Source organism: Nuphar pumila, chromosome 16 (genome assembly GCF_984573655.1).
Source record: "Nuphar pumila chromosome 16, dmNupPumi1.hap1.1, whole genome shotgun sequence".
Lineage (NCBI taxonomy): Eukaryota > Viridiplantae > Streptophyta > Magnoliopsida > Nymphaeales > Nymphaeaceae > Nuphar > Nuphar pumila.
This window is the reverse complement of record NC_143264.1, coordinates 6,254,055-6,275,388: the sequence shown is the minus strand read 5'-3', so window position 1 is coordinate 6,275,388 and position 21,334 is coordinate 6,254,055. Positions and strand designations below refer to the sequence as shown.

Genomic DNA, 21,334 nt, shown 5'->3' with positions numbered 1-21,334 from the left:
GTGCTAATAAGCCAAAATGGGAAAAGACCCTATATGTCATATGACATGTGAGTCTGTAGGGTCCTATGTCGATCGTGGCTTTTCGACTGATGCATTTGGATGGTTAGAATTAACCTACTTTTTATGTGAGAATGTGGACTAATCCTAACCATTGATTGGATGGTTAGGATTGACATATGATGTGATCCATGTTCAAGCCGAACCCGGTGAAAGTAAATGGAATGGCCAAGAATTTGAGGGTTTTTATTGCTCCATGGTTCCATATTTGTGGATTTAAGAGGAATGAAACAGAAATGTTGAACATCAACTCAGGTAATTTGATTAATTGCTAGTCATATAAGCAAGAGATTTAATTATCCTGGTCAAAACATATCTAATATTAGGTTTAAGAGGAAACTATCCCTGCTTTTCTTCTAGGTTTTTGCCATGCCTATGGTCATCGAGCCAACAACATAAAACTCTGAGGCTAGTACCCCTGCCCCCAAGCAGTACATTGCTTCACATTGACTTGTACATAGGGGCGACACCCATAGGAATCAAACCTTGATTGTTCGTCTAGCAGCCAATGCCCCACCCCACTATGCCAACCCCCCTTGGAGCCTTTTCTAGGGAAGCAGATCAGGTCATGCTGAACATGAGCGTTTTTGCTCATGCCGACATCGTGGTCGTCTATTTGCATTTTGGATGAATGCCACATAGTTTTGTTGACTTTTGAGCTTTTTAAAATGCAAATTGGATGGCCACTATGTTAGCATGAGCAAAAACACTCATGTTCAGCATGACCTGATCTACTTCCCTTTTCTAGGGTTGGGATATGAAATGAACCGCTCATGTCTCAGCAGTTAATATATATTTTATAATAAATTTATAATTTAAGTCTTATTGCTTATTGTTTTAAAACAATTCATATATATTTTATAAATGAGTTTGTTTGAGCTTGGCAGCAGGGCCAACTGGTCTCTTTGATATTCGAGGCCACCTCCTAGGGTCTCAAATGAAAAAAAAAAGTTATAACTCTTATATTTTGGAAGCAGATCAGGTCATGCTGAACATGAGCATTTTTGCTCATGTTGACATCGTGGCCATTCAATTTGCATTTTAAAAAGCTCAAAAGTCAACAAAACCACGTGGCAATCATCCAAAATGCAAACAGATGGTTACGATGTCGGCATGAGCAAAAATGCTCATGTTCAGCATGACCTGATATGCTTCCTTATATTTCACATGCTGAGGGCATCCAATGAAACATGGCACATGCATGTGCCTCATGCTGAGGGCCTCTAATGAAAAAAAATTATTGAGAAATATGGGCCTCCAATAAAATATGCCTAGTGCATCAACTTCGGGAGGGTGGTGTGTGTTCTCCACGAAACACAAATTTGTGTGTTCCTGTGTGTATGGAGGAATATCTTGGGACCCGCGATAATTCATATGCCAATGTTGCCCATGATGACTTTATAATAAAATAACATATAAAAAAGGTAGATATGTTTTTGACGAAAATGTCCTCCCGTAAGATAGATATGCGTTGGATGAAAATGTCCTCCTACTCTCCATAAATAGATTTGCACATTTTGCCTTTGTTTTTAGCTTGTGTTACAATACAAGATCGCCTTCTCGTTCCTGCCTAATGAGTTATGGAGCCTGATTCATAGTGTTTTTGCCCTTGCAGGAAGGGGGTCCGGGGGTTCTCTCTGTGCGGGTTCCGCTGCGCGGTTAACGGGCGGGGATCCAGGGGGGCCGCCCCTAGCGGGGGGTCGTGCGGCACAGCGCCCCCCGAAAGAAATTTTTTTGGGCTTATGTTTGAGACTCAATTTTTTTATGGATCTGACCAAACTTTTTTTCTCTCTTTTAACTGTTGAAAAGAGCCATAAGATTTCTCTCTGAGCAGCCGTGGATTTTTTTTATTCTCCCTCTGTTGAAAAGAGTGATTTACAATAGAAATCAGATAAGAGAGTAGCGATTTACAATAAAAATCAAATCAAAGAGTAGCAATTTACAATAGAAATCAGATAAGAGAGTATCAATTTATAATAGAAATCAGATAAGAGATTATCGATTTACAGTAAAAATCAATATAGAGAGTAGCAATTTACAATAGAAATCATATAAGAGAGTAGCGATTTACAGTACAAATCAAATCAAAGAATAGTGATTTACAGTAAAATCAGATTTTTACTGTAAATCGCTACTCTCTTATTTGATTTATATTATAAATCGCTACTCTCTTATCTGATTTATACTGTAAATCGCTATTCTCTGATTTGATTTCTATTGTAAATCGCTACTCTCTTATCTGATTTGTACTGTAAATCACTTTTCTTAGATTTGATTTCTACTATAAATCGTTACTCTCTTATCTGATTTGTATTGTAAATCGCTATTCTCTGATTTAATTTCTACTGTAAATCGCTACTTTCTGATCTAATTTTTACTATAAATCGCTACTCTGATTTGATTTTTACTGTAAATCGTTACTCTCTTATTTGATTTCTACTGTAAATCATTACTCTCTTATCTGATTTTTATTGTAAATCGCTACTCTTTGATTTAATTTTTACTATAAATCGCTTCTCTCTTATTTGATTTATACTGTAAATCGGTATTCTCTGGTGACAACCGAAGACGACAAAAAGTGCGTCATCAATCAGAGCTCCTGTTACAATAGATGGTGCATCGCCAAAGGGTGATCCAAAACGTTTATGGTGACAGATTACGAGGAGCTTCTGTTAAAGCAGAGAAGTTAACTCCTTAGGATGAAAACAATGATGATTTTAACCCTTTCTAGTGGGAGGACATTTTTGTCCTTTACTCGAAACATCATTTTATGGTGCTAATGGCGAGAAAGGGTGCTTAAGTCTTTGCAAACACACCAGACTCTGATGCTAAGTGATGCTGACACACACGAGGAAATGAGCCACACGTGCTTACATATGTGGCACTCATTGAGACCTAAGAACACGCACCTACGTGTTTCGAGAGGGAACATATAACCTGCTTTGATCAACTTCTCTTGAGCCACACCTGCTTGGCAATCCAAATTCTATTGTTTTTAATTTAAAAAATGCATTTTTTTTGTAAAGAAGTTAGCTGGAGTTCAGTTTGTTTAAGTTGCACTACAAGAAAAATGGGCATTAGCGACGGAAGTTTGCGACCGATTTTTTCTATCGCAACTTGGCGATGGATTAACGAGTGAAACACATTCGTCGCTAAAATCTGTAATATTTACGAAAATAGTGACAGAAAAACTTTCGTCGCCAAATCCGTCGCTACTTAGCGATGTTAGGTTTTTGTCATAATATCCGCGACATTCAGTGACGGATTTGACAACGAAAGTTTTTTTGTCGCTACTTAGTGATGACGTTAGTGACGAAAATATTTTGTCACTACCTAGTCATGTAAATTTGCGACGACGTTGCAATGGAAGTAGGCCGTCGCCAAATCCGTCTCTAAGTTTCCCATAAATCCCTAATCAGAACCCTTCTTTCTCTTTCCTATTTCGTCTCTCCCGCTCGACGCAATCCCCTGACCACCGCCCGTCGCTCCCCTCCCACCGCCCGTTGCTCCCCGCCCGCCGCCTCCCAGGTAAGTGGGTCTTGTTTTTTTGTTTTCCGGCAGGGGGTCGCCCCCCCTGCCTCGTTATTTTTTTTCGGCAGGGGGGTTTCCCCCCCTGCCTTATTTTATTTTTTCGGTAGGGGGTCGCCCCCCCTGCCTTGATTTTTATTTCCAACGACGGGGGGGTCGCCCCCTGCTTTTCTGGCAAGGGGCTCACCCCCCATGCTTTTCCGGCAGGGGGCCGCCCCTGCCTCTTTTGTTTTTTGGCAGGTGGGGGGGGGGGGACCCCTGCCACTTTTCTTTTTTTCGGCATGGGGTTGCCCCCTGCCTCATTTTTTATTTCCGATAGGGAGGGTCGCCCCCCTGCTTTCGGTAGGGGGTTGCCCCCCTACTTTTTCGGCAGGGGGAGGTGACCCCCTACATCTTTTTTTTTTTTTGCAGGGGGTCGCCCCCCTTGCCTCATTTTTTTTTCGGCAGAGGGTCGCCCCCCTGCCTTAATTTTTATTTTTGGTAGGGTGGGTCGCACCCCTGCTATTCCGGCAGGGGGTCGCCCCCTGCCTCTTTTTTTTTATAGGAGAGGGGGGGGGGACCCCCTGCCTCTTTTTTTTTCGGCAGGGGGTCGCCCCACTTGCCCTATTTTTTTATTCGGGCAGGGGATCGCCCCCCTTGCCTCATTTTTTTATTCAAGCAGGGGGTTGCCTCTCTACCTCTTTTTTTTTTTCGAGCAGGGGGCGACCCTCTGCCTTATTTTTTTTTCCAACAGGGGGTCGCCCCACCTGCCTCTTTTTTTTTCCGGCATGGGTTGGGTTCCTGAACCATGGCATCGCCCTGTGCTTGCCGCTTCGGGGGACGATCACTGCCTTCGAAGACCTCATGCCGCTGTCGTACATCGCTGGCCTACTGACTGGCCAGCCAAACTCGAAAACTTGTTGGGCCGAACAAAGAGGTGGTCGACACCTGGGAGGCATTATGCCTCGCCAGAATCCCTTTCGACTTCGATATTTATTCTAATTTTTTTCCTTTCAGCAGATGGTGACTTCATTTTAACACAGTGTCTCTTGCAGATTTCTCAACGGATCTCGCTTGTGCCCCGCAACCCTTGGTAAGTAAGTTACAAAATCAATGCAAATCGGGTAAATACCCGTGGTGAATATGTGACGCAAGCGCATCGCATGTTATTTAATTTATTGGATGCAACACTTTACTGTTCACACACTCACTTAGATGTTGATGTCTAGGACTGCTTTGTTGGAGTTTGAAGATCATGTTTAGCATGATTTAAATATATGAGAATAGAAGTGTTCTTATTTTTGGAGTACGGATTTCATGCTAGGCATAGTTGTAGTTAGCAGAATATTAGAGTGTGTTTGCTGCAGGTACATGTTTGACATTTTTTTGATATGAATATTTTCGATGTATTGCAATGTTTGATGTGATTGTATCCATGCTTGCATGTAGTTACTTTCAATTTGATTATGACTTACATGTGAAATTGCATAATGAAAGCATGCTTTAAATGAATGTATCGTGTTATGAATAGTTTGCACATGAAAATATTAAGTTATCAATGCATGCATCATAATTCATGTGATTGAATGACATCATATATTGCATGATAAATTCGATATTTTCTTCATCATAACATTCTGATGATTCTCTTTTAACTGGTTAGGATATTATTCGTAACATCATACGACAAAATGACTGCAAACCGTGAATGAATGTATTATAGGATAGTTGATAATTTGTTATCGCATAAATATATGGATGGTGTTGAAAGTTTTATTGAATTTGCAACGACAAGTGTCAGTACAGTGGACCCCACAGGTCGGATTAGGTATTCCTGCAAGATTTGTAAGAACAATCGATTTATAAAACCTCATGGCGTTAGACATCGCCTATAAAGGAAGAGTTTTGTGAGTGATTATCAGAATTGGATGTTTCATGGTGAAGAATTTAGAAACAATTTTGATGCACGGGTGAATGTGGTGCACGATAATTCATATATGGATTTGATATTTAATGTCGCAGGAACAAAACTTGGTTCTGTTATGGATCCTAATGATGTAATAACTGAAGTAGATGAAGAATCACCAAACGATGCAGCTAGTAGATTTTATGATTTACTTATGCTGATAAACCACTTTGGAACAGTTGCGAGAGTCACACTATCTTGTCTGCAGTTCTTCAACTAATGAATTTGAAGTCCGAGTATAATTTGGGTCAATTATGTTTTGACCGTTTGTGCATGATTGTGAAGAGTATGTTGCCCAAAGATGAGAAATTGCCATAAAATTTCTATCGTGCGAAGGTTATGGTCAACGCTCTAGGTATGGGGTATAAAAAGATAGATGCTTGTCCAAATCACTGTATATTGTATTTCAAGGATCAGGAAAAAATATATCATGCCCGTCTTGTGGGCATCCTCGGTTCAAGCCAAAGACAAGAGGCAATAGTAGCACAAGATCAAAAGAAGTTTTATACAAGTCGCTCTGTTACTTTCCTATCACTCCTAGATTGCAACGATTGTATATGTCTTCAAAGACAGCTAAACACATGAGATGACATGCAAATAAAGTTTGACATGATAAAGACAAGATCATGCATAATGTTGACGCGGAAGCTTGGAAGCACTTTGATCGTACTCATCAGAACTTTGCAATGAAAGTGAGAAATGTTAGACTCGATCTATGTACAGAATGATTCAATTCATTTTGGGGTAAATCAACTTCATACTCATGTTGGCCAGTATTTATAACTCCATACAACCTTCCACCAAGCTTGTGTATGAAGTGTCCAAATCTTTTCTTATCTTTATTGATCCTTGGTCCGACCTCACCTGGCCAAAATCTTGATGTATATTTAAGGCCATTGATTGATGAACTAAAAGTACTGTCGGATGATGGTGTTACCACATATAATCCCCACAAAAAACAAAATTTCAATATAAAGGTCATTGTTTTATGGACAATCAGTGACTTCTCTACATATGGTATGTTATCTGGTTGGAGCACACATGAGAGGTTGGCTTGTCTGTACTACATGGAGGATACAAAAACTTTTAGACTGACGCATGGAAGGAAGCCTCACTGGTTTGAGTGTCATCGTCGATTTCTAACAAGCGGCTATCCGTTCCGACGACAAAAGAATGTGTTTCGAGTAGGCACAACTGAAATGGAAGATCCACCAACAAGATTGTCTGGAATAAAGCTTTTAAGAAGATTGCGATACTTTTCAGATATCTTACATGGTTCAGTAATATAAGTATTTGTGGTTTGTAGACGATTTGATTTGGAGTTGCGAAGAGAAGTTTTGCATCTCACTGATGCAGAAGTACAAAAAGAACGTGAGAATAAGTTTGTGGAGTGCTTGAAAGAGTTGGTAAGGACGCTCACATAAATTATGTACTTGTAAACAACACTAAGTTACCTAATTGATCGTGCTCACAATCATTGTTTATGTTTGTAGGTCCGCCATGATAATGTTAAAGATCAAGGAATATGTGATTTACAAAATGGTCCGACCAAAGTTCTACAATGTTACAACAATAACATCGTAAATGGTTATTGATTCCATACAAAAGACTACGGTATAAACAAATCAATGATGTATAGTAGCGTGTGTGTCAAGGCTAGCAGCTATAAAGTTGTTTACTGCATTGAAACACATATGAGCATGGTAGAATTACATATATAATTTTTTTACTGTCTTAGAGCACATATGAGCATGGTAGATTCACATATAAAGTGTTTTTACTGCCTTGAGAACACATATGAGCATGATTGAATCACATATAAAGTTTTCTAACTGCCTTAGAACATATATGAGCATGATATAATCACATATAAAGTTTTTTTCCTGCCGTAGAACACATATGAGCATGATAGAATCACATATACAGTTTTTTTACTGCCTTAGAGCACATATATATGACTATGATAAAAGTTTTGACTGCCTTGGAGTGCATATGAGCATGATAGAATCCCATATACAGTTTTTTTTTACTGCCTTAAAATATATATAAGCATGATATAATCACATATACAATTTTTCGCCTACCTTAGAACACATATGAGCATGATATAATCACATATACAGTTTTTTGCCTGCCGTAGAACACATATGAGCATTAAAGAATCACATATATAGTTTTTTTACTGCCTTAGAGCACATATATATAAGCACGATATAATCACAAAAGTTGTTTTACTGTCTTTAGAGCACATATGAGCATGATAGAATCACATATAAAGTTTTTTGACTGCCTTAGAGTACATATGAGCATGATAGAATCACATATAAATTTTATTGACTACCTTAGAACACATATGAGCATAATATAATCATATATACGGTTTTTTGCCTGCCTTAGAACATATATGAGCATGATAGAATCACATATACAGTTTTTAGACTGCCTTAGAGCACATATGAGCATGGTAAAATCACATATACAGTTTTTTTGACTGCCTTAGAACACATATGAGTATGATATAATCACATACAAAGTTTTTTGCCTGCCTTAAAACACATGTGAGCATGATATAATCACATATAAAGTTTTTTGCCTGCCTTAGAAAACATATGAGCATGATAGAATCACATATAAAGTTTTTTTACCGCATTAGAACACATAAGAGCATGATAGAATCATATATACATTTTTTTACTGCGTTAGAGCACATATGAGCATGGTAGAATCACACATAAAGTGTTTTTACTGCCTTTAGAACACATATGAGTGTGATTGAATCACATATAAAGTTTTTTAACTGCCTTAGAACACATATGAGCATGATATAATCACATATAAAGTTTTTTGCATGCCTTAGAACACATATGAGCATGATAGAATCACATATACAGTTTTTTTACTTTCTTAGAGTACATATATATGAGTATGATAGAATCATAAAAACAGTTTTTTTACTGTCTTTAGAACACATATGAGCATTATTGAATCACATATAAAGTTTTTTTGCTGCCTTAAAACACATATGAGCATGGTAGAATCACATATACATTTTTTTGACTGCCTTAGAGCACATATGATCATGATTGAATCACATATAAGTTTTTTACTGCCATAAGAACACATATGAGCATGATAGAATCACATATACAGTTTTTTTATTGCCTTAAAAAACATATGAGCATGATATAATCACAAATATAGTTTTTTGTCTGCCTTAGAACACATATGAGCACGATAGAATCACATATACAGTTTTTTGACTGCCTTATAGCACATATGAGCATGATAGAATCACATATACAGTTTTTTTGACTACCTTAGAACACATATGAGCATGATATAATCGCATATACATTTTTTTGCCTATCTTAGAACACATATGAGCATGATATAATCACATATACAGTTTTTTGTCTTCCTTAGAACACATATAAGCATGATAGAATCACATATATAGTTTTTTTTTTGCCTTAGAGCATATATATATGAGCACGATAGAATCACAAAAACAAATTTTTTACTGTCTCTACAACACATATGAGCATGATAGAATCACATATAAAGTTTTTTGACTGCCTTAGAGCACATATGAGCATGATAGAATCACATATAAATTTTATTGACTGTCTTTGAACACATATGAGCATGATATAATCATATATACAGTTTTTTACCTGCCTTAGAACACATATGAGCATGGTAGAATCACATATACAGTTTTTTGATTGCCGTAGAGCACATATGAGCATGGTAGAATCACATATAAAGTTTTTTGCCTGCCTTAAAACATATATGAGCTTGGTATAATCACATAAAGTTTTTCGCCAGCCTTAAAACACATATGAGCATGATAGAATCACATATAAAGTTTTTTTACTGCATTAGAACACATATGAGCATGGTAGAATCACATATACAACTTTTTTACTACCTTAGAGCACATATGAGCAAGGTAGAATCACATATAAAGTGTTTTTACTGCTTTTAGAACACATATGAGCATGATTGATTCACATATAAAGTTTTTTAACAGCCTTAGAACACATATGAGCATGATATAATCACATATAAAGTTTTTTGTCTGCCTTAGAACATATATGAGTATGATAGAATTACATATACTATTTTTTTGTTGCCTTAGAGCACATATATATGAGTATCACTACAAGAAACCTGTGGATTAGCGACGACCTAAATTCGTTGCTTATCCGACGCTAATCCGTTGCTAAACTGTTTAGCGATGGATTAGCGACTGAAAACTTTCATCGCGAATTTTTCGATGCTAATCCGTGCCAAAACTTATCTGCCGCTAAGTCCGTCGCTAATTTGCGACGGATTAGTGACGAATATGATCCATCGCGAGTCCTTCGCTATTTTAAATTAGCGATGGATAATATCCGTTGCTAATCCGTCGTTAAATTTTTAAAAAAAAAATTAAAAAAAAATTTGCTCGCTGCCGGCGCGTTCTCCGGCAAGGAGCAATTTTTTTTCACAGAACCGCGTGTTCCGGCAGGCTGCAACTCTGCGCAGATCCGGGGGAAGCTCCTCTTCAAGTTCCAGGTCTGCCACGAGAACCAGCCGAAGAGCTTCACGACAGTGGCGCGTTCCGGGGGGAGCTCCTCTCTTCAAGTTCCAGGTCTGCCACGAGAACCAGCCGAAGAGCTTCACGGCGGGGGCACTCAGCTTCAGCTGAGACTCTGTGCGGATCTTCGGGAGCTGCAGGGGGAGGAGCAACGAGTACGGCATCTTCGCAACTCCGGCAAGCTCTTCGCGACTTCGTGCGGATCTTCGCGACTCCGGCAGGCTCTTCGCGACTTTGCGCGGATCTTCGCGACTCCGGCTGGCTCCAGTGGCTCCCCAACAGCAGCCACCTCTTCGTCGCCACTCTCTTTGACTCCGGTAGGCTGCAGTGGCTCCCCAACGCCTCCTCTTCGTCGCCCCCTTGACGTCTCGGCTCCGACGAAGCCACGACGGCTCCATTTGCGACTTCTCGTGGGGATCGACTCTTTGTGCGTGTGTCGTCAGCGGAGCTTCGGGGATGGTTTAAATTGAACGGGGGGGGGGGAACAAAGGGCGGAAAATTTTTGAACAGAGGGAGGGAAAATTTTGCGCCTCAGGTGGGACGAAAATTAGCGACGGAATTAGCGAGGGAATTTTTCCGTCCCTAATCCGTCGCTAGTTAGCGACGGATTAGGGACAGAAAAATTCCCTCGCTAATTCCGTCACTAATTAGCATTTTTTTGTAGTGTTTTGGCGACGAAAAAATGTTGTCGCTAATCCCTCGCTAATTAGCGACGACTTTAGCGACAGAGATATCTTCGTCGCTAATTTCGCAAATATTTCAAACGTTAGCGACAAATAGTTTTCGCTCGCTAATCCATCCCTAATTGGCGACGGATAAAATCTGTCACAAATTTCCGTTGCTAAGTAGCATTTTTCTTGTAGTGTATGATAGAATCACAAAAATAGTTTTTTTACTGTCTTTAGAACATATATGAGCATGATTGAATCACATATAAAGGTTTTTTACTGCCTTAGAACAAATATGAGCATGGTAGAATCACATATACATTTTTTTGACTGCCTCACAGCACATTTGATCATGATTGAATCACATATAAGTTTTTTTTACTGCCTTAAGAACACATATGAGCATGACAGAATCACATATACAGTTTTTTTACTGCCTTAGAACACATATGAGCATGATAGAATCACATATACAGTTTTTTTACTGCCTTAGAACACATATGAGCATGATTGAATTACATATAGAGTATAATTTATTTCAGTATATTTTGTTTATCAATACTGACCTTTCTTTTCTCGTGTAGGTTGTTGAAGATAATCAGCGTAGTGAAGCTGAAGGGACAGATTAAGACAATGAACAAGAGGATGCACAAAATCTTGGCAATGATTAGATTCATGTGTTGAATTTGTTCTACCTTCTTTTTGTTTCAAAAATGTAAATATTGAATTGTAAATAATTAGAACTTGCACATTTTACAGTGGATCAATTAATTGTTTTAGTTTTTATTTATATGTATTTTGATGTGTACTTTGTTTTTTATTCACGGGAAATATAAATTATACAGGAAATATAAATTGTATCACGAGAAATTTTTTCTCGATATTTAATTTTCAAATATTTTTTTTTAAATTTTTTTCCTTGTTTGCGACGGATATATCCGTCGCTAATTACTATTAGTGTTGAATGTAGCGACCGATTAGCGATGACTATAATTTTGTCGCAACACCAAAATAGCCGTATAGTAACGACGACCTTACGACGTATGTTGGCATTCGTTATTCTGTCGCAACTTTGCGATGGAACTGGCGACAGATACATTCTGTCACTACTTAGCGACGAAATGTGCGACATATATATTCTGTCGCTAATTAGCGTTCGAAAATTCACGATGAAAGATAGTCGTCATTAATCCTACGCTAATCCGTCGCTAAGTTGTTTAGCGACGGATTTAGGTCGTCGCTAATCCACAAGTTTCTTGTAGTGTTGGGCTTGCCATGAGCTTGAGCTTGGCTTAGCTTAGTAGAAGACCTAACTCCTAACCGAGCTTGAATGCTAGCACCAGGGTCTCGCGTTCCATAGAGCCGTCCTCTTAGTCGTGACACTTGGGTCCACACTTTATTTAGTTTGTTCAACTTGTTTACCTACTCTAGTGATTTCTCACCTTCTCGTCAGTGTTCTAACATTTTTTTTCATAAAAAAAAAACAAAAACAAACTTGAATTTAATCTATACCCTTGCAAGAGCATGCCCTGTGGTAGGGATGGCGCTAGCCCTATATATTGGGCCAAGTCCAGCAACCTAGCCTAGTCTCACCTGGAAAGTAGTTGTGCTAAGTGGATCCAGCTAGATTCAGAGCTCTCATGTCTGTTTTAATGGTCTACATGTCGGATCGAGCCAGATTCAAAATGGGCCAAGTCCTATTGCAGCCAGGCATGTAAGTCCTATGGCATATTGCTTGAGTTTTGGGATGTAAACAGTTTTGATTCAGATTAAATGTGGCCAATACCATATCAGACTAAATAGATGTTGGTAAAATGGAATTTGGATTCGGGTGTGAATAATGAAAAGCTTATAAGAAATCTGTTTTTGTACATTTAAACGGTTTCAAATGTCCATCAAATCCAAATATTCGATAGATTTGGAAGCAAAAGTTTAAAATCATATCAACAACAACAACAACAACTACGCCTTCATCCCAAAACAATTGGGGTCGGCGATATGAACCAACAAAGAAAATCATTCTGGGTCTTCCACATGAATCCTTCTCCTCCATTCATTTCTATCCAATGCCATGTCCTCGGTGAGGTTCAAAGCATTCATATCCTTTCCTATCACCTCCATCCATGTCTTCCTAGGCCTACCCCGACCTCTTTTAACTAATATATTTTCCCATTTCTCCATCCTTCTAACCGGAGCATCATTAGGCCTTCGTCGAATATGTCCAAACCACCGTAAACGATTCTCTCTTATCTTATTTTCAATTGGTGCAACGCCTACCTTCTTACGTATCTCCTCGTTCTGAATCTTATCTTTTATTGTGTTTCCACACATCCATCTCAGCATACGCATCTCAGCTACACTCATTTTTTGAATATGATGTCTCTTGACAGCCCAACATTCTGTATCATATAGTAAAGCGGGCCTAATAGTTGTCCTATAAAACTTTTCCTTCAACCGCAATGGCATTCTACGATCGCACAACACTCCAGTTGCACTCTTCCATTTCATCCACCCAACCTTTATCCTATGATTTACATCTCCATCAATTTCTCCATACTTTTGAATGATAGATCCCAAATAATTGAAAGAATCATCCACCGATATTTCTTGCTCACCAAGCTTCACTACACTCCCATCTCTATTTCGTTGCTTACTAAATCGACATTCCATGTATTTTGTCTTACTCTTACTCAACTTAAAACCTCTTGCTTCTAATGTCTGTCTCCATAATTCTAACTTAGCATTAACCCTAGCTCTAGACTCATCAATCAAAACAATATCATCAGCAAGCAACATACACCACGGCACATTTTCTTGAATTGATCTCGATTATCAGCATCAAATTATAAGGGGATGCTGTTTTGGCTTACCAAACGAAACTAAACATAAACCAATTCTGTCAAATATCAGATAAAATCCAATCCCTTAACATCCCTACATGAGTTAAATCAATGACCATAAATAAAAGTCCTTCCTTTACCTTTTAGACACAAAGGGGGGCACTCATAACTTAAAAGTCAACATCTTTCTTTGAGAGCAGATCAGGTCCAAGGGAATGGCATCCAAGAACTATCAGAAGTTTTATGTTTTGAATGAATATCAGCCGTTCATTTTTGAACCACTGATGCCTTTCTTCTAATCAATGAACATCATCCAAATTTTTTGTGGGACCCAACTAGGTGGGTACCATCCCTTTTGACCATTTATCTTGATGATGGACGGTATCCAAGGTACCTTGTACAGTTTTCGATCCAAGTTAATTTGACCTGATCTGCTCTCGTTTTCTTGTAATAAATAGACTCCAGCAGTGTCAGTTGGACTCCCGATTTGGCCCCACGACCCATGTGCAATGTCAATTATTGAAGGATGACTGACTAAAAAAAGTGGTGGTGGGTGGGCATGCCCTGCGTCCGCCATTATCAGACACTGTGATCTGACCTGTATGAATATGTCCCGTTAGGGTGTCAACGGGTCGGGTTTGGTTTGAATTTAGGTGGAACCAGACTTGGACCCGATTTTTTGGGTATGATATAGGGTCCGGACCCAGGTCTAATTGGGTCTACATAAAAAAAACTTGATGTAAGAGTTTATTTGTAGGTTTTTTCTTATCACGGAGATCACATCCACGTCAGATTTTCCAAAAAACATATCCACATAAGAAATTTGAAGGGAAGGACAGGTGGGTGGTCCATTTAATGGGTACACCATTCTCTTTATTAATATATACCTAACCAAAAAGATGGCAACACCTTTCACATTATATATATATATATATATATATATATATATATATATGATCATGTCTGAGCATAATGACAACATTGTTACCTAGGGGCTGAGCTACAGTGGTGTGTTTGAGTGCTTGTCCAAGCTACGAAAAAACGTGTTTAGAACAGATAAGACAATTGTTTTGTCTTAGACACACTGTCCAATTTGACCTGTATGAATATGTCCCGTTAGGGTATCAACGGGTCAGGTTTGGTTTGAAATTAGGTGAAACCAGACTTGGACCCAATTTTTGGATATGATATCAGGTCCAGAACCAGGTCTAATTAGGTCTACTATAAGAGAAGCCATAGCCGGACCTCATACAAACTACATGAACCAGACCTGGTAAAATAATATTTATTTTAAATTTCATAAACTATACTCAGATTCATTTAATAATCGGACAAGGGTCTTCTTATTTATCACCATACCCGGACCCTATAAGGTTTAGTCCACATCTGTTCCGGGTAAACCCGACCCGTTGACACCCCTATGTCGCTTATATTCATTTGTTAGGAACCAGCTGTTGGTTCATACTTTTTTTATGAAAAAGATGATTATATAAGTATGAAATTTAAAAATTTATGAGCTGTTGATCTTTCAACTATTGGAAAACCATCTTATGTGTTTGAATTCTGACGATTCAAAGGCTGGTCTTCAGTAATTCAACTATTTTAAACACATCTATATTATTGTCATAGTTTTAAAAGAATACATCAAAGTTGGTAAAAGTTTTAGTGCACAACGTGCCTGTGTGTAAATCCGTGCACATCTATCTTTCTTCTCATAGATTTTATATACATATATTCAAATGTTGTCATCGTGGATTCCTAACCCTTCTGGTTGAACTTATGGAGGCAGGCTGTGTGGACCAAATCCGACCCCTTGGCGTGTTCAGCATAAACAAAATTGTTATCCTGAGAAAACATGATTATGATCAAACGAATAAAAATCGACTCTTATATATATATATATATATATATATATATATATATATATATATATATATATATATATATATATATATATATATATATATATATATATATATATATATATATATCAGTTGACCAGGGGTAAACGGGGCCTGCCCTACCTCACCTTGTTTGGACTGAGGATGGAGGATATGAAACAGAGATGAGGTTAAAATCAAAACTCTTGCAGTAATGGAAGCAAGGATGGACTTACACTTTCTCCTGCCCCACCCCGCCCTGTTTTTGATACCTGTTAGTAAAATAACTAAAATACTTTAAGGATTGCAGTGTACCAGGAAGAAAAGGGTCTCGCCCCGCCTCCCTCTGTTTGGACCAGGGATGGATGACATGAAACAAGGATGAAGGCAGGGATAGAGGTTAAAATCAAAACCGGTGCAGAGACGGGGCGGAAGTGAAGACCTTGCCCCCGCCTCTGCCCCGGTGCATTATCATCCCTAATATAGCGAGAGAGGTTATATATATGTGTGTATTTTGACAAATTTGACTGTACAGATCCATGGTTGAAAACCTATAAAAACTAGGATCTAAAAATTAATGCTTTTAATTCCTAAAATCTACATCCACGTCAGATTTTCCAAAAAACATATCTACGTAAGAAATTTGAAGGGAAGGACAAGTGGATGGTCCATTTAATGGGTGGACTAAAATAGATGTAATTGTTTATCACAAAACAAAGTAATGAAATTCTACACACTAATTGTAATCGTATGTAGATATGCTATACTCAATGAATAATATTCATTATAGTATTTAAATTTTACAAATCTTATATACTTTTTTTACTATTCCGACCTACCATGCTTTCCAACATTAGGTGGTGGTATTCTAAATCGATGGTGCAATCAAGAAAGCCAAACTAGTTACTTTAATAAGAAATAGCTTTTTCCTTCCAAGAGAATTAAAAGTGTTTTGTTTTTCTTATGCTTTCACGTATAATTAATAACTAAAAGTGTAAATCCAGAAGCTTCCAAAGCGGAATATAGTGCATATCTACCTAAATACTTTAGAGGTTCTTTATGTGGCCTAACTTCCTAATGAAAAAAGGTACATGGTTAATAAATAGTAACCCAACAAAAAATTGAATTTGCATAAACAACCAACTTTGCTTTTTCCAAAGCTATCATTTACCATGAGAACAAATGCTACCGCTGTTACTGCCATTACTAGTGTTTGCAATTATTTGTTTGTTAGAATATTTGGCCTATTAGGGATGGCAGTGAACCGGGGCAGGGGCGGAGGACATAGTCTTCACCCTCACCTTGTCTCAAAATCCTGCCTTCCATCCCTGTTTCATGTCCTCCATTCTCGGTCCAAACGGGGTGAGGCAAGGTGAGGCCTCATTTTTCCTTGGTTCATTGCCATCCCTAAAGAAGGATTGGAGACGAGGTGGGGCAGGGCAAAGCATAAGTCCATCTTTGCCTCCATCCCCGCACAGGTTTTGATTTTAACCTTTATCCCTGCCTCTATCCCCGTTTCATGTCCTCCATCCTCGGTCCAAACGGGGCAAGGCGGGGTGGGGCCCCTATCTCCCCGGTCCACTGCCATCTCTATAGCCAATTGTGCTAATAAGCCAAAACGAGAAAGGATCCTAAATGTCCTATGACATGTGAGTCTTTAGGGTCCTATGTCAACCATGGACATGCATTTGGATGGTTAGAATTAGACCACTTTTCATGTGAGAATGTAGACTAATCCTAACCGTTGTTTAGACAGTTAGTATTGACGTACGATGTGATCCATGTTCAAGCCAAACCCGGTGACAGTAAATGGAATGGCATCCAAGAGCAGGAAGGTTTTTATTGCTCCAACATGGTTTAATCTTCATGGATTTACGAGGAATGAAGGAGACAACTGAGGTAATTTGATGGATTTTAATTATTCTGGTCAAGACATATCTAATATTAGGTTTAAGAGGAAACTATCCCTGCTTTTCTTTTAGGTTTTTGCCATACCTATGGCCGTTGAGCCGGCAGCACAAAACTCCAAGGCTAGTATCCCTGCCCTCAGGGCCAAATTATGCTATGCATTGGCCAACCACAGGAATGAAACCTTTTCTAGAGTTGGGATATGAAATGAGCTGCTCATGTCTCCAGCATGTAAAGGGCTCCTTTGAACTCATGAAATCGTCTCAGCAATACAAACAGGAACAATGAGTGCTCATCAGCTTGGCTTGATTTGTATAGGCTGGGCAACTAGATATAAATACATTTCATTTTACATATATTTTATATCCTAGTTTGTAGATGGTTAAAGTGTTTGGCCCTTTGGCTTGCAGGCAATAAATTTAGAATTTAAGTCTTGTAATAAATAGGGGTGGCAAAACCTGACAGGACCCGCCAACCCGCCTCTTAGGCGGGTTCGGGTTTGGCAAAAACAAACCCGTTTAATAAACGGGTCAACCTGCCTAACCCGTTTATTAAACGGGTCGGGTTCGTGTTAGGGGTATGCCAACCCGGCTGACCCCATTAATAAATGGGTTAGGCGGGCGAGTCAACCCACCAACCCGACCCGCCAACCTGACCCGCTAACCCGTTTACCCAACCCAACCAGTTTATTAAGCGGGTTGGTGGGTTGGGTCGGGTTCGGATTGAGGTATGCTGACCCGCCAACCGGACCGGATTGCCACTAGGGGTGGCAATTTCTGACACGACCCGCCAACCCGACCCACCAACCCGCCTCTTAGGCGGGTTCGGTTGGGCTTAAGTCAACCCGTTTAATAAACGGGTCGACCCGCGCAACCCGTTTATTAAACAGGTCGGGTTCGGGTTGGGGGTATGCCAACCCGCCAACCCGGCTGACCCGTTTAATAAACGGGTTAGGCGGGTGTGTCAACCCGCCAACCCGACCCGTCAACCCGTCTGCCCGACCCGCCAACCCGACCCGTCAACCCGTCAACCCGACCCGCCAACCCGATCCGTCAACCCGCCAACCTGACCCGCGAACCTGAAAACCCGTTTACCCGACCCAACCCATTTATTAAATGGGTTGGCGGGTCGTGTCGGGTTACCCGTTTATTAAACGGGTCGGGTTCGTGTTTGCCACAGCCGACCCGTTTAATAAACGGGTCGGGTTCGGGTTGAGGTATGCTGACACGCCGATCCGCCAACCCGACCCGCCAACCCGACCCGATTGCCACCCCTAATTGCCACCCCTAGTAATAAATAGACTCCAGCAGTGTCGGTTGGACTCCGAATTTGGCCCCACGACCCATGTAATAAATAGACTCCAGCAGTGTCGGTCGGATTGCCAATTATTGAAGGATGACTGACTAAAAAAAGTGGTGGTGGGTCGGCATGCCCTGTGTCCGCCATTATCAGACACTGTGATCTGACCTGTATGAATCTGTCCCGTTAGGGTGTCAACGGGTCGGGTTTGGTTTGAACTTAGGTGGAACCAGACTTGGACCCGAGTTTTTGGGTGATATCGGGTCCGGACCCAGGTCTAATTGGGTCTACTTCTACATGAACTAGACATGGTAAAATAGTATTTATTTATCATTTTTACATTGAAAAATTATGGGTTTTAATCAGAACTCGGGTCAAGCCCGGGTCTGGTATAAAATTTCATAAACTATACCCAGATTCATTTAATAATCGGACTAGAGTCTTATAATTTATCACCATATCCGGACCCTATAAGGTTTGGTCCAGATCGGTTCCGGGTAAACCCGACCCGTTGACACCCTATGTCGCGTATATTCATTTGTTATGAACCAGCTGCTGGTTCATACTTTTTTTTTATGAAAACTTGCTTGGCAAAAAAAGTGAAAAGCAAATAAAGAGAAAAAAAAAAAAGAAAGCTCTAAGATCTAATGATAATATTCTGGCACGAGATCACTGTAAAATATTAAATTGCCAATTATTACAAGTCTCCAAAATCAACCATCTATCTTGAGATAATTACTGCACTTGGCCTTGCTAAAAGTATGCGAATACTAGAATAAATGAATGGTCAATTACTTCAGTTCGTCCATCTTCAGATGGACGGTTGCCTACTTTCCATAATATAATGTTTCTTCTTCTTTTTTTTCACCCAACCAGATAAAATAAATTTCTGGCCAGGAAGCATTGTTAGATGGGAGAGCTTACTACCAACTAAAAGTCCTTGTTGGAGCACTATTTCTAACTTACCCATTTTTTTGCTGAAATTTTACCAAAAAATACAAGGAAAAAAGGACACAAATTCTCATGAGAATTGAACTGTTGTTATTTTGACATTTTAAACTTTTTTCTCTATGGTCATGGAAGAGGAAAATATTTGGTGATCAAGAACAACGAAATTATACGAAGGTTGAAGCAAATCTGATACATACCTGATTCTTGAGATCATTGTCGAGCAGAGAGAGAAAGGTAGAGAGAGGGGAGCTGTGGAGAGAGATGGATTTGTTGTCCTTGGTGATGAGAAAGCTCAGAGGACTCGCCTGCTCCACTGAAACAAGAGTTGGCTGGAAATCTTGTTGATGTCTGGTTGAATTGAAGGCTACGATGGTATACTTGGGCAGCTTCTTGATGGAGAAGGAGAGCTGGGAAGTTTGTTGGAGCTCTAAAATGGAGTCCCATCCCTTTTGGAGGATGCCTGTGGACAGCATCAGATTGGCCATCTCTATGCCCCCACTGAACCTGCACATACGTACCCACAGAGAGAAATGGACACCATAAATAGAAGCAATCTATATACAGAGAGAAAGAGAAAGAGTGAGAGAGAGAGATTTACAGTTCGGGATCTGATGAATTGGTTGCAGCCATGGCCAACAGAGAGAGAGAGAGAGAGAGAGAGAGAGAGAGAGAGAGAGAGAGAGATTTTCTATTGGATTGTGGAAAATTTAATCAAGTGAGTCCCAGCCAATGGCGATGAAGTGCATCTGAAGCTTCCTTGGTAGTTCTTTAAGATGACTTGTGCTAATGTCTGAACCCATCGACGCGGTTTACAGTTTGAAGATTCTTTGGAAAAATAATATTCAATTTTTGATATTTATAAGAGAAATTACTGTCTTGGTTCCAACATCGTGTCACAGGCTAAGGGACACGTTCACTGTGACCCTATTCCAGAGTTTTGCACCATAAAACTTCTCGAGAACTCTTACCTGCGAAGGATGGATACTTTCAAAAATATCCACCAAGTCTATGTCACATGGACACACTATTTTGTTGCCGTGTCCGTGGTGAAAGGAGCATGCACGTTCTGATACCGTGGACATGGACATTGACAAGTCAATATTTAATAATAATTGTATTGTTCTTTAATAAAATTTCAATAAAATAATTGGACTGGTTGGACTGGTTGTTCAAGTTCAGTCTCTTTACGTGCACCAAGCCTTAAACCTTGCCAAAGCTTTGCTCATTAATTTTTTTGAACGAGTTCAAGCTTAAATGGGTTGAGCACGAGCTAGCTCGACTTGTTGTGCATCACTACTACTAGCACCCACAAACTGGTGGCAGCCATGGTTGTCAGTCGGCTACCCCGCCAATGGATCCCCTGATCCAACCTCAAGAAGGCACTCTTAAAAATTGTAAGCCTCAACTATGTGGATTTATTGATTTCTATTTATTTCTACTTAGTAGATAGTGTCATAATTAAAGGTTGACATGGCTCTTAAGTTTAATTGCTTCAAACATGCCAGTAGTGGATCCAAATTAACTTCTGGTTTTTTTTCGTCCAACGTCCATTATGATCTTAAAAGAACATACCACATTCGAGTTAGCTAATAACTTTTCTATGTTGTCCTGATCCAAGTAGTTATGATCCATATACAGGTCAAGCAGGTGGGTCCATAACTCATAGGTCCCAGGAT

At 39.5% G+C, this 21,334-nt stretch overlaps 1 protein-coding gene across 1 annotated transcript in view; it reads right to left on the bottom strand.

Annotated features, from left to right (window-relative positions):
* Positions 1-20,453, bottom strand: part of LOC149812790 (senescence-associated carboxylesterase 101-like) — a 37,898-nt gene extending 17,445 nt beyond the window's left edge. Inside the window, exons 1-2 of the mRNA XM_089991579.1 lie at positions 20,257-20,453; positions 19,856-20,162 (exon numbers count right to left, since the gene is read on the bottom strand). Coding sequence (XP_089847705.1) covers positions 19,856-20,162; positions 20,257-20,288 — 339 coding nt within the window. The 5' untranslated portion in view covers positions 20,289-20,453. The remainder of the gene's footprint in view (positions 1-19,855; positions 20,163-20,256) is intronic.
* Between the last annotated feature and the right edge of the window lie 881 nt (positions 20,454-21,334).